This window comes from Amblyraja radiata, chromosome 7, assembly GCF_010909765.2.
Source record: "Amblyraja radiata isolate CabotCenter1 chromosome 7, sAmbRad1.1.pri, whole genome shotgun sequence".
In the NCBI taxonomy this organism is placed as follows: Eukaryota; Metazoa; Chordata; class Chondrichthyes; order Rajiformes; family Rajidae; genus Amblyraja; species Amblyraja radiata.
In genome coordinates this window covers 56,374,786-56,389,557 of record NC_045962.1, presented here as the reverse complement: position 1 = coordinate 56,389,557, position 14,772 = coordinate 56,374,786, and the positions used below count along the sequence as shown (strand labels likewise).

The 14,772-nt window shown below is 40.0% G+C and overlaps 1 protein-coding gene across 3 annotated transcripts in view; it reads left to right on the top strand.

The window, feature by feature from the left end:
• The window catches only part of steap3 (STEAP3 metalloreductase), a 42,968-nt gene extending 28,532 nt beyond the window's left edge, over positions 1-14,436 (top strand). Inside the window, exons 1-5 of one of the 3 annotated variants that reach the window (XM_033024606.1) lie at positions 3,380-3,398; positions 4,643-5,119; positions 7,011-7,538; positions 9,010-9,174; positions 12,326-14,436. In XM_033024606.1, coding sequence (XP_032880497.1) covers positions 4,646-5,119; positions 7,011-7,538; positions 9,010-9,174; positions 12,326-12,622 — 1,464 coding nt within the window. In that variant the 5' untranslated portion in view covers positions 3,380-3,398; positions 4,643-4,645 and the 3' untranslated portion in view covers positions 12,623-14,436. Of the gene's footprint in view, positions 1-3,379; positions 3,399-4,642; positions 5,120-7,010; positions 7,539-9,009; positions 9,175-12,325 lie in introns of those variants that run through there. The other 2 variants (XM_033024605.1, XM_033024608.1) reach the window with 2 other exon arrangements.
• The last annotated feature ends 336 nt before the right edge of the window (positions 14,437-14,772 follow it).

Below are 14,772 nucleotides of genomic sequence, written 5' to 3'. Positions count from 1 at the left end.
GTAGGGGGCGCTCTCCTATGCACGGCTGCCCAGCCAGCAGCTGTCTGTCTTTTCATCTTTTTATTTTTTATTTTAGTTAGTTGAGTGTTTTGTTTGGAGGTCTAGACTTTTTTATGTGGGGGGTGGGGGTGGGGGGAAGGGGGAAACTACCTTTCAGGGTCCCTACCTGATCGGAGAGGCAGCTTTTCTCCGGGCTGCAGCTTCGACCTGTCCTCGCGGCCTACCAGCGGGCCTGGAGCGGCGTTTCCTGTCGGGGACCGCCCAGAACCTCGGCGCGGCACAGCGCTGGAGCGCTATCGTGGAGCGGGCGATGCCTTGCCCGGGTCGCCGCGCTGGAGCTCCAGTGAGCTGAAGATCGCTGAGGAAAACATCGCGGAGCTGCGGGACTGTGGAGCGACCAGCTGCGGGCGGCGGCGCTGAACTTTACACCGGAAGCCTGGGATCTCTAGATGAGATCGCCAGTTGTGGAGCTCCAACCGGCGCGGCCTTGTTGGCTTTGGAAGCCGCGGCCTCCAGTACGGAAGCGGCCGTTCCAGGGTTCCCAGGCCGCTGAGAGGACTCTCCCGACGCTGGAGCAACATCACCCGGCGAAAACGGCCTGGAACATCGGGCCTCCGTAGAGGCAACTGTGGAGGCCTCAATAGGCCCGACTATGGGTGAACTGGGGTTGGGGACTGGACTTTGTGCCTTCCCTCATAATGGGAACCATTGTGGGGGGATGTTCTTTATGTTTAAAACTCTTATTAATGTTATGTCTGTATTCCTTCTTTATGTGCTGCAAAATGGCAAGAAGCATTTCACTTCACTACACCTAGGTGTATGTGAATGTGACCAATAAAATACCTTTGATACCTTTGAAATTGTTAAAATTACAATAAGAAATTTTTTTAAATTATGAAATAGTTACGAGTTTGGACTCTGATCCTATGCTTGTTTTGATTGTCATGGGATCAGAATGACAAATCCATGCTGTTGGCTATAAGCAGGATGGTGTACCCTATATAGCCTAATATAGCCCCCCCTCCCCCGATAGGTGGCAATTAATGTTTAGCACTGAATAAAGCTTCTTCTTACCCTTGACCATCGTTGTCTTTCTTGGATTAGAGGCAAGTATTCTTGTGTCCGCCGTTTCCAAAAAATATCTGCCATATATTGTACCTGTTTCCATCTGTGTTTAATGTACAAGTCTTCCTTCACAAAGAGTCCAGGTGGTAGTAATGGCTTGGTCTTCAACAGAAGAAGATGGTAAGGTGAAGTGCTTCCAGGTCCCCTGGATCTTCAGAATTCTTGGTAATGGGTCGATCATTTAAAATTGCTTCAACTTCACAAAATAATGTTTGCAATCCTTCATCGTTCACAACTTGTTGTTTAAGAACAGAGTGAAGCACATTTTGAACCATGCGGATCAATCATTCCCAAACACTGCCATGATGGGATCCTGCTGGGGATTAAAGTTCCACCTTATTCCTCGCTGGATCTTGTTCTGATTTAAGCCATTGATTGCTTCTCTCAATTCTCTTTCCTCTCTGATAAAATTTGTGCCATTGTCTGATCTTAAAGATGAAACTTGACCAAAGTTTGTGGGCTTCATGCACCGGTCCACTTTAAATTCTGACATCTTGTTGAGATCTGCTAACCATCCTGTCCATCGCTGATAGAAGGTTTGCGTTATGCTCTCATCCCATCCGAGTCTTTCCTTACAAAACTCCTGCTTAATCAGCTTAGCTGGCAGAGTAAATGGGGCTAGAAATCCTAAAGGGTCATATATAGAGCCAACCACGGACAAGATGCCCTGTCTTGTGTATGGTCGTTCCTGTACCGCAATTCTGAACTTCAACACCTGCTTCAATGCAATCCAGTGCAATCCCAGTGCCCTTTCCATAGGCCGATTGTCTTTGTCCAAGTCCAACTCCCTGGTCTTCTTGGCTCTGTTTTCTTGTGGAATGGATACCAATACAGCACGGCTGTTGCTGATCCACTTTGACAGCATGAATCCTCCCATTTGGCAGAGGGAAGTCAAGTGTGCTGCCATTTGAATTGCTTCTTGTTCTGAAGGCATAGACTTTAAAGAATCGTCTACGTAGAAGTTGTTCTTTACTGTGTTTATCACCTCTGCTGGGAAATGAGCTTTGTTGTCTTCAGCAGTCTTCCTTAATGCAAAGGTTGCACAACTTGGCGATGACACTGCTCCAAAAAGATGTACCTTTATCCGGTATTCAACAGGATCTTGCTGTGCATCACCCTCAGGCCGCCACAGGAGCCACAAATAGTCAATATGCTTTTCTGTCACCTTGACCTGATGAAACATTGCTTTCATATCAGCAATCAAAGCAACCAGTTCTTGTCTGAATTTGATAAGAAGTGCAATGAGTGAATTGGTATGTCTGGACCCTGCAGCAGTTGGCAATTAGGTGATGTTCCTTTAAAAACTGCCCCACAGTCAAAGACCACCCTTAAGTTTCCTTTCCTTGAGTGATACACCCCATGAAGTGGGATGTACCAGAGCTCTCCATCACTTCGATTCAGCTGGTCCACTGGTACCATTTCAGTATAACCATTATCAATTATTTCTGTAAGGATATATATTAATCATGAACAGGGGGCGGAAATCCCGGGGGGACGGGGGGGGGGCACGTCCCCCCCCCCCACCCTGTTTTGAGAGGTGGGGGACGACCCCCCCATTTTTTTGTAATCCAGATTTTAAAACTCGGTGAAATCACCGCTTTCCGCGAGACAGTGGGGTGGGACTGATGATCGAGGGCGCCGATTGGACGAGAGAGACGTTGGTCAGCAGGCAATGGGGGGGGGGGGCCATGGTGATTCAACGCGACGATTGGAGGAGGGAGGTGTCGGTCAGAGGCGGAAGTAGGGGGGTGGGACTGAGGATAGAGTGCGGTGATTGGAGGAGGGAGACGTCCATGGAGCAAAGATCATAGAGCAGAGCTTGAATTGGCCCGTTCGCAGGGCTTTTCACCGTCCGGCCCGGCACAGCCGGGATCTTCCATCGCCCCATGGTCAAATTGCTGTGTCGAGGCGATCGAGGCTCCCAATGTTGAAGCCCCCGCTGGGGGATGGAAGGCCCCGCGAACGGGCCGATTCAAGCACCACGATTCGGGACGTACGAACCTGCTGTTGCTGGAGTTCGGAGTCGGTCACCAACCAGGTCAGCTCCCCATGTTACCTTCCACAGCAAAGATACTAGACAGGGTTTAGGGCCTATGCCTCGCGTGCGTGCGCATGGCCACCAAGAAATTGTGTCCCCCCCTCATGTTTTGACAGCGATTTCCGTGCCTGATCATGACATTACTCATTCTTGCCAAACCTGCATTTCAGGCTCTTGATGCGCTGCACTGCAATGCAACGGTTATTCAGCAAATTGACGCTTTCTTGTTTGAAAGGTAAATCTAGACAATAGTGTCCATCTATCATCTTTACCGACTGGTTCATAATATCCAAGAACTTTACTTCTTTTCTGGACATTTCTTCTGCTTCCTTGCTGGTTCTTTCTCTGAAGTCGTGATTGTATTGCTTGACCAGTAGCTGTTCTAGGTTTACAATGGATATTCAATTGACAGCAGCAGCAGGGCGGCCATTTTCATTCCAGCTTTCATTGTCTCTTCTCAGGGGACCATAGAGGACCCATCCAAGTAGGGTCTTCACGGCAAATGGTCCATCCCCTTGGCTGTTGACCAGCTCCCAAGGTTCCAATACCTTTGGAGCATTTGTTCCAATGAGTAGGTCGATGCCAGTGTCTATTTTAGGATTTTAGGAATCTTGACATCCTTCAAGTAAGGCCATTGCTTCAGCTCTTCCTGGCTGGGAATGTTTAGATGAGAAATTGTCTTATGTGTGAACACATCAGATAGTTGTATAAAATCATCTTTGTCCAGACTAGATATTTCCAAACCTGAGATATGATGACTGATCACGGGCTTCTCTTCATTTATGGTACGCAAGAGAATCTTAATCTTTTGTCCTGTACTGTCCAGCTTTCTGTACATAAGGTTGTTGAACTTCCATGATCCAAAAATGCGTATGCTTACAACACCGTGTCCCCCTTGCGGCTTTTACCTGTACTGGTAAGGTGGAGAAGATGCAGACTTCATCACCGGCCCCAATATTGGCACACATCTTAGATGAGGAAACAGCATCACTCACAGTTGGTTTCTCATTCTGTTCTGTATGCTCCGGCTTCTTCTCTGTGTTCTTCTGTTCAGTGTGAAGTATTTCAGGATGTTTGCACACATCACAAGTCATACGACTCTTGCAGTCTCTACTCATGTGTGCTTTCTTCAAACCTCTAAAGCAGACTCCCTTCTCCCTTAAGAAGTCTCTCTTACTATCTGGTAAGAACTGTTTTCTCTCCAAATCCCATGGCTGGTCTCTGATCTGGTCAGTCCCTCTAACCTCTATCATGTGTGTCACACCCATCTACGTATCAAATGCCCACCCCCAAGTGTTCAAAATGATCCTGCTAGAAATATCTAGACAAAACAACGCAATATGTATTTATACAGTAACTAGCCTAAGCATGAATGGCTCCTACACTTACATTCTCCACTTCCCACCTCCATCTCATCATGTTTGTATACTATAATTATCCACAGAAAATCACATCTCACCATTTCTTTTCTTGCTGCAGAGAATGGCCAAAAAGGAAATGATAAAGCCACTCTTGGGGAATGAGTGTGAAATTCATAATTACAGCCTCCAGAAAATTACAGTGGGTATTTTGGGGACTGGAGATTTTGCTCGCTCCTTGGCAACACGTCTCGTATGTTCTGGTTATGACGTGATCGTTGGAAGTCGATATCCTAAATGCAATGAAAGTTTGTTTCCCAGTGCAATTGAAGTTACCAGTCAACGTGAAGCTACTAACAGGGCAAACATCATCTTTGTAGCAGTGCACCATGAACATTACAGTACATTGAACAAACTTAGAGATGGACTGATGGGAAAGATTCTTGTGGATGTCAGCAACAATGTTGAAGTAAATGAGCGTGAAGAATCAAATGCAGAACGCCTTGCTTCTATGTTCCCAGAATCTACAGTTGTAAAAGCCTTTAATCTCATCTCAGCCTGGGCTCTACAGTCAGGTGCAAGAGATGGAAGTAAACAGGTATGTATCAGTAAATAAAGTGACCCAATGTAATTCTTTCCTTTTATTAATGTACCCTGATTTATGATAGACATGGGGCTACAAACCCATTAGTACAGGTGTCAGAGATTATGGGGAGAAGGCAAGAGAATGGGGAGAAAGTCAAAGTTAAGTTTATTCGTCACATACACATACGAGATGTGCAGTGAAATGAAAAGTAGCAATGCTCGTGGATTGTGCAAAAAAACTACAAAACAGAATGGAACAGAAACACATATTCACATATTGCATATTTGTGGGAGGAAAAAAATTAAAAAAAACAGCAATTTTAAAAAGACACAACAGTAAAAGGTACAGTAAAGTTAGTCCCTGGTGAGATAGGAGTTTACAGTCCTAATTGCCTCCGGGAAGAAACTCCTTCTCATCCTCCGTTTTCACAGCATGGCAACGGAGGCGTTTGCCTGACCGTAGCAGCTGGAACAGTCTGTTGCTGGGGTGGAAGGGTTCTCCCATGATCTTGTTGGCTCTGGAGTTGCACCTTCTGATGTGTAGTTCCTGCAGGGGGGTGAGTGTAGTTCCCATAGTGCGTTCGGCCGAACGCACTACTCTGCAGAGCCTTGTCCTGGGCAGAGCAGTTCCCAAACCAAATCGTGATGTTTCCAGACAAGATGCTTTCCACAGCCTCTGAGTAGAAGCACTGGAGGATCCTCAGAGACACTCTGAATTTCCTCAGTTGCCTGAGGTGGTAAAGGTGCTGCCTTGCCTTACAGTATACGAATTGATGGTATGTGAATTGTAGCGGGTCCATGTTGCAAGGGAGGAAGGCGCAGATGTGTTTCTTGACCAACCCCTCAAAGCATTTCACGACTACCGAGGTGAGGGCCACCGAATGGTAGTCATTCAGACAAGCTGGGGAGACAATTTTAGGTACAGGTACAATGACGGATCTTTTGAAGCAGGCAGGGACCACGGACTTGGCCTGGGAGAGGTTGAATATTGTAGTGGGGGGGGGGGGGGGGGAAAATAACAACCATGATTGGATGGTGGAGTAGACTTGATGGGCCGAATGGCCTAATTCTGCTCCTATCATTTATGATCTTATGACTTATGAACCATTATAAGACTTTGGGTATAAAATACCTCTTGGACCCTTGAACCTTCCAGATCCTGTTTATAATATTTATGCATTTACGGGTGAACATAGAGGCAGATGACTGAACTTTTATTGCCTTCCCCACAGTGGGAAACGTTGATTCCGCTGTGTGGGGATGTTCATGTTAAATTCCACCGTGTGTGGTGTTATTTTTATTTGTATTGCTGTATGGCAACACAAATCTCGCTGTACCTATTGGTACAGTGACAATAAATGTAAACTTGAACTTGAACTTGATTTTATTACTGCTGTGATATGGTAACAAAAAAAATGTATAATTGTTAAATTGTGAATTTTAAACAGTCTGATCAGGCCAGTTGCAGTCTCGCTGTTCTTCAAAGTGTTGAATTATGATTTTTTTTAAAGTGCAGATCATGATTAGGACTTCAGCACATTTCTCAGAACAAATCTACATTTTTACATTTAAATGAGAACATATTTATATTGAAACTAACTTTGGTGCAAAAGAATTTTCACTTGGTACTGAAAATAATTTGTGACAATTCCAAATCGGCGATGGTTTTACTCTTGAGTAAAGTGATGTAGAATTCCTGAAAGTGCAGATTGTTGGACCATAAACAAAACAGTTTGTGGTGTAATTTAGTATTTCCTAGACTTCTGTGAACAAAATTAAATCCTAGTTATGCCAAAATATATTTTTGGCTGGGAGAATAACCCCACGTTCATTATTTAGCCATAAACTTTCTGGAAAACTGTTTCTATGTTTTTGATTTACAAGAATATCTTCTTCTCCTGCAGGTGATGATCTGTAGTAACAGCCAAGAAGCTAGATGCATGGTGGTTGAAATAGCACGAAATATGGGATTCATTCCTCTGGATTTTGGCTTACTATCATCAGCAAAAGAAATTGAGAACCTCCCATTACGTCTCTTCCCTTCGTGGAAAATGCCTATTATCCTGACTGTAGTCTTATTTGTACTTTTCTATGTGTACAGCTTTATTAGGAAGGTTATTCACCCATATGTAATGAAAGGGCAGAATGTATTTTATAAAATCCCAATTAGTGTCGTCAATGTCGCTCTACCATGTGTTTCATTCGTGATGCTATCCCTTGTTTACCTGCCAGGAGTTCTTGCAGCACTCTTTCAACTGCGCAATGGTACAAAGTACAAGCGTTTTCCATGCTGGTTAGATCAGTGGCTTCAACAAAGGAAACAACTTGGTCTGTTGAGCTTCCTCTGTGCTGCCTTACATGCTGTCTACAGCCTGTGCCTCCCTATGCGTAGATCTGCCCGTTACCAGCTGCTGAATGAAGCTTCTGCTTTGGTAAGAGAAATGTAATATCACGCAACTGGTCTGTTAATAACTAATTTCAAAGATGATGCAGCAAGCACACCACCAAGTGGCAAGTTTCATTGGAGAACACCTTCTAGACCATTTTACAAGTGTCAAACTAGATCCTGGTCTTATAAGTAAATTTGGTGTTTTCTAAGAGAATCAAAAAGTAAAATCTCCTCTTGGAGTGGGAATGTAAGTGGATGGAGAGATTTTTTTTGATTTATCAAATTATCTAGAAATTTCAATTAAGCAATATCATTAAGATGGCAAATTACCACTTTAAATGAATTCAAATTATAAAAAAATATGAACTGACTAAATTAATAGGTACAGAGTACAATTAGTAAAAATTATTAACCTTCCTTCCTAATTAACTTTACATTAAAATATTTAATATAGTGACCATTTGTTCTGTAACTTTCCTGAGCTGGATCAGACTACATTAAATGAGTAACAGCCATTTATCTGAAAAAGAAATGGCTATAAACACTGGCACTAGAATGCAAGCCGTTTTAAAACTAAATTCTGGTAATCAAAGACCTAGAAGAGCAACCATTAACAAGAAGATAGTATTGTAAGGAATTTTTAATCGGCTTGATCTACCAAAGACTACTTAGTAATCTGAAGATCCTAATAAACCTGTACATCCTGATAGTCTTTGTTATTTATGTAACGTATTATTTTTGAACCATGACTTGAAAAATTATCTAATCTCTATGTCACCATTTCCTATAGCTTAGAATAAAATATTTTAAAAAATACGTTTAATTCAAAAATTACTGGCATTATAGGAACAGAAATTTGAACTGAAACTTATTAAGGTAAAATGACTCTGCAAATTAAAATTCAGGTTTTTAATAATTTGTGAGTTTCATATAGGAATTTGGCATGATATAGTTTTCTGAGATCCTTACAATAAAATAATAAATACTGATGATGTTGTTTTGATTTTAGTTCCTGAATCACTTCTCTTTTATATAACATTGTCACTTATCTGGGCTTTGCAGTTTGAGTAATCGGGCATCAAAAAGACAGTGCTCAGTACCCATCTGAATGCTATTAATAGTGCCAAATAAGTTGTGTAACGATTATAGTGATGAAGAGATTCGATTGAAATCAATATTTGATCCTGTCATGGCTTATATCTAATATGGCCCAAAATAATACGTTTTTAAGTTTGCAGGACAATTGAAAGGCCTAACACACACACAACTTAGTACAATTAGGTACACTCCAGAAAATGATAACTTTAATGCTGAAAATCATTTATCAGATCTATCAACAACGTAGAGAGGATTTAATATTGAACTTTTCATCAAAACTCAAAAGGCTTATGGCACGGTTTGAAAATGCAGTAAAATGACTAAGTTGCATTAAAGATTGAAAATTAATTTTATAGTGATTCTTTGGGTATAGTTATTTATGTTTATAACTGGTGCAATTTCTCATGGTTTAACAGAGTAGAGGTGATAAGAAGAATATTTGGGTAGAAGAAGAAGTATGGAGGATGGAAATTTACCTTTTCTTTGGAATTTTGGCTATCGGCATGCTTTCATTGCTCGCTGTGACATCATTGCCTTCAGTGGCAAATTCTCTGAACTGGAGGGAATTCAATTTCATTCAAGTAAGGCAATTTTACTTTTTTTGTAAAGTTTCTGGTGAAGCTCTTTGAGTACTTTTGTAAATGTCAATAATAATTTAGATTTATAAAAAGCGAACTAGTACAGCTGTTTCTTAAGAAAAGCATTGGCAGTAATTATTTATTTGTTGAAAGTTCTGGTATTTGAAAGCTGACGTTAATTTTGACAATTTACCAGTCTCATTAGTCTTGTGTTGGTTTTCGTTCAGTCAGCTTTAAATACCTCTCATACCAATCATGTTTTAAACTAATTTGGACATTAATTCAAATATAAAACATTGTCCATTGATGTATTTTGTGCACTGTCATTCCAGTTGACATTTTTAATTACATTTGCAACCCCTTGGTCCAGATTTTATGGTGGTTGCAATAGTCAAACTGTTAGCACTCATTGGTACTTTATTTAAATTCACTGCTCACGTGCACAATTCAAGGTGGAAATTCCAAACGCAGTTGAACTCCTGCACCTTCATAGGGTCTGTTGCTTATCAGAATCATTTAATCCAGTCTTCAAAAGTTGGTAAATTGATGAGACCTTCAAACATTTAGGAAATACAATAAATTCCAATAATGTACTCAGCAACGGTTCAGAAATCTTGACGGCCTGACATCGAACTCACTGGATGCTGATTTCCATGCTTCCTCTAGCACAATTCCCCACAGTGCAAAAATACCTCCCACAATTACACCAGTTTGCAGCATGAATTTTGCAGATAGTGAAGATTGTTGTGAACGATTGCAGCCGGATCTGAATCGATTGGCCAGGTGGGCGGAGGAATGGTTGATGGAATTTAATACAGAGAAGTGTGAGGTGTTGCATTTTGGGTCTCTGGGTAGTGTTGTAGAACAGAGGGGTCTAGGAGTACAGGTGCATGGTTCCTTGAAGATCAAGTCACAGGTGGGTCGCAGGTCAAAAAGGCTTTTGGTACTTTGGCCTTCATCAGTCAGAGTATTGAGTATAGAAGTTGTGAGGTCGTGTTGCAGTTGTATAAGACGTTGGTGAGACTGCATTCTAAATATTGTGTTCAGTTCTGGGCACCATGTTATAGGAAAGATATTGTCAAGCTTGAAAGGGTTCAGAAAAGATTTACGAGGATATTGCCAGGACTAGAGGGTGTGAGCTCTAGGGAGAGGTTGAGTAGGCTGGGTCTCTATTCCATGGAGCATAGGAGGATGAGGGGAGATCTTATAGAGGTATACAAAATCATGACAGGAATAGAACGGGTAGATGTGCAGAGTCTTTTGCCCAAAGTAGGGGAATCGAGGACCAGAGATGATAGGTTCAAGGTGAAGGGGAAAAGATTTAATAGGTATCCGAGGGGTAACTTTTTCACACAAAGGGTGGTCGGTGTATGGAACAAGCTGCCAGAGTAGGTAGTTGAGGCTGGGACTATCCCATCATTTAAGAAACAGTTAGATAGGTATATGGATGGGATAGGTTTGGAGGGATATGGACCAGGCACAGGCAAGTGGGACTAGTGTAGCTGGGACATTGTTGGCCAGTGTGGGTGAGTTGGGCCGAAGTCATCGAGTTGACACCGACTCTAATTGAGCTTTTAATTTGAGATATCTTATTTAGCATGTTTTTTCTAATATAAACACTATTTTGAATGGATTTTAATTTCATAAATATTTCAATGCAATTTAAAAAAAAATTCAAACCTAAGATTCTACATTAATTATCTGTATGTTCCAATATTTATGGCATTTATTATTTCTTTGTTTGTTTGTTTATTTTTCTCTATCTCTGAAAATTCTGCTAATCATTTCTTGATTTCATGGACGACAATGCTTCTTTATGACTGTTTGCTCAGCCAATTTCATGTTAATTTTATTGCTTGATGTCAGGGATCCCCTAGAACTATTGGAAGGAGGAAATTCATGTCACAAAGTTTCCTTGATAGTTGTGGGAGTCTTTTGATTTTAGCAGTGAATTACATGATTTTGGAGACAAAAACACAAGTCAAGGTCTTATCAATGTCCACATGCTAGATTTGATAATGATAGTAGTTAGAAAATAAGATTTTAGATTACTGCTAGTTACTTATTATTTGTAAAGCAATGTTTGCTTTTTGTTTTCCAGTTAACAGCATATTTTAAAGTTGTTTTTAGCAGTTCAATAAGGGGACTATGAGGTATAATTGCATAGATTTCTGTTCCAACATTAACATTAAAGCTGGGACATATCCGCCTTTCCCCATGAAAGCCTTGGGGTCCAGTACTGGTGTGAACTTGAGCTTGCTTCTGCACCACTATCTGATCTCCTGCCCATGCTACTGGCTGCCTCTGTACTGCACCTCTGAGCTCCCTATAGTGTTTAGAGTGTCGTGCATTTAATTCCCCTCCCTCCAGTTGTGAGTCCTGCTCTGTGCCTTAATAGCAGCCTTCATTCAATTGAGATTTCCATTGGCTACCAGCTGCAAAGCATGTAGAGCTTGCTCTATTATTTAGTTTGAATATTTTTTCACTTTTGAAGCATACGGATTTGAGTACAGTGTTCAAAAGAGTTTATTTTATTGACAAGCCCAACACATCACTAAGTGCTTTAAATATCAAAGACATCAACCAGCTGATATCAAGGACAATTTTGACTGATTGTCAATGAGTGCAGCCAGTTGCCAATGCTGATGGAATTGAGCTCAACACAAAGCTGATCATAAGACAATGAAATATCTGTGAAATCAATAGTTGCAGACCAGGAGAATGGTCATAAGACAACTACATTTTAAAATAGTGTAAGAAGGAAGCGCAGATGCTGGTTTAAACTGAAGATAGACACAAAAAGTGAACCTATGAACCACAGGTTTTCTGTGAACCTATGAACCTATCATTGAACACACATTTTACATTGATCATTGTTAAGATAGAAACCAAATCAAAACGTGGAACTTATTAATGCATATCAATTTGTTAATCCTTATCCTTATGATTAAGATACTCCAGAAGTAAATTGTAATTTGTGAATTACAATGGTAAAATATTGGAATAGTTTCTGCATATACTATCTAAATTGTGCACACACTTTACTTTTCTAATTCTGGTGGTTCTTAAAGTTCTTTGTGTAAAAGCTCATTAGCTGCTGTACATTATTCATATGCATTCTGAGGTAATAATTATAAATTGTTTACTTTTTCAGTCCAGACTTGGATTCACTGCTCTGGTGGTCAGCACTCTGCATGTTCTAACTTTTGGATGGCGCAAAGCCTTTGACTCTACTCAATACAAGTTCTACCTACCACCTACATTCGCGATCACTCTCATTGTGCCGTGTATAGTCCTTCCGACCAAAGCGTTCCTATTCCTTCCTTGTGTGAATCGCAAACTGAAACGCATCAGGCGAGGATGGGAAACCAGTCACCAAGCGAAGTTCCGTGAACCTGGTGAAGCAGACTCTGTTGCACATTTCAGCATGGAGAGCACCAGCAGGGTTTGATTTCTATCTTCAAAGTTGTCAGTCATTTTATAAGGAAAAACTTTCCCCAAATAAACCAAGTACATATACACATGTATGTGTTTTTTAAATATCTGATAGGTAGAGCCAGAGATGCTGCTCAAGATTAGTTATTCCCACATATATAGAATTACTTTTTGCATATGGTTTGTACATATTGAATAATATGATTACATTGTGCATAAGCAAAATAATGTTTCCTTATGACATTTTAAAAATTGTGGCATCATTCTGGAACCTTGTGCATCAATTTGAATGTATTTGAACGATGTTAAATGTATTGAACATTTTAAATGTGAAATTTAATTGCACTTTTAAACATTAGTTTCTCCTTGATCCACTAAGGTGACAGGTTACCCGGAAAGAGCAGCAGTCTATTGGGTTAGACAGCAATAATTCATAATGTTGAAAATTAGAAAAGTTGTACAGAGCTCAGGATGTGTTCTGAGTAGATTTTTCTTTCTTTTTTTTTTTTAAACCTTCCACATCCCACCCATTCCCCACACCGTTCCTCTCAATTCTGTTTCCATTAAACAGACTTGAGAAGAAATGGCAGTTATAGACAATAGTAAACTGATGTAGCCATTTATTATGATCTGGCTGGAGCACAAAATACTCTGACATTGGCTGTTACACAATAAGTATATTTGTATATATGTATGGGCAAATGTTTCCGTTGAATTATTAATGTTTCACATAATTTCTGGAATTAAATCAGCCCATCCAATCTAAACTTTCTGGCATACTTGCAATATAGAGTACATTTTATTTCAAGAATTACACTGAGATGTCAGAAGTGTTGGATACAGACTATTTAGTATGGAGAGTTTAGAACTTTTAGAATTTACTTAACATGAAATGTTATTCCTGCACAGCAAAAGGTCCTGTACTGTTCCAGTTAGCCTCAATTTGATTCATAGATTGCAAATAAATGTGCCAGTGAATACTTGGAGTATGTTTCAAAAACATTTCATCTTGAATTCAATGATAAACATCCAGACTTACAACTTGAACCTTTTGGCAATATTATCCTTAGAAAAAACTAGGTGAGGATTAAATAATTCTATATTGTACGTTGATTTTTGTCTCCTTAGTAAAATTTACAGTTTCAGTTTTCTTGAACCACCTTGAAAGACAACAATCCTAGAAGTTAATAATCACAATATTCTGCTTAAATAGTCATGAGACCATACCATCTACCATCTTTCTATGTTGACTGATAATCACTCTTTGACCTCTCGGTCACTAAATGATAGGTACATTTTTCCACTTTTCTCAAATATTGTTGGTAAAGGGGTGATGGTAAATCTAGAAATAGATAGCTAGTTAATTGCACCCCTCTCTGTTATTTATTGATGGAGAAACTGTAAATTAGAGTTTCGTAATTCTAGTCATTTCTCATATTTGTCATGACAAGAGGCAGCAAATCAGCCTGTACCACTTAACTGTAGCAGAGTTGTTCCAGATGAAAATCCATCTCAAAAGTTCTTATTTAAAGAATTGTGCCAAATCAAACTGTCCTTAAGAAAAATGACTACTTTATTAAATGTCTTATGTTGTAATTTTACAATTTGGGTTACAATAGTTAGTTAAATGAACTATTTCAAACAATATTGCTTAGAACTATATTCTGCACTCTCTATCTTTCACTCTGCTCGACCTACAGTATTTGAGTATGATTTGATTGTATTTGTGTATGACTTGCTGACTTGATTGGATAGTATTGAGAACAAAGCTTTTCACTGTACCTCAGTATCCATGACAATAATAAACCTAAAGCTCAATGTTCAATAACATTTGATTTATTTGCTGAGCATTCATGTTTTTTTTAACTTGTGTTCTAGAAGATATACTGTAAATTTGATATTACCAGTTATAAATTCAAGCTTAATATTTCAAATGTTTTCGTAATTTGGTATTCTATCTCAAGAAATTAAAACATGACCTCTCACCTCTAATAACTTAAATTCCTCATAAAATGTTTCATCATTGTCATTATTCAAACAATAGGCTACAATGATAACATCAACCATAAATTTTGAGGAGTCGGTCAAACAACAAGGAAGCACGCACTTCTACCCACTGGGTCTTACCAATCATTTATACTAATCCAATTTTTTTTTAAATCAATT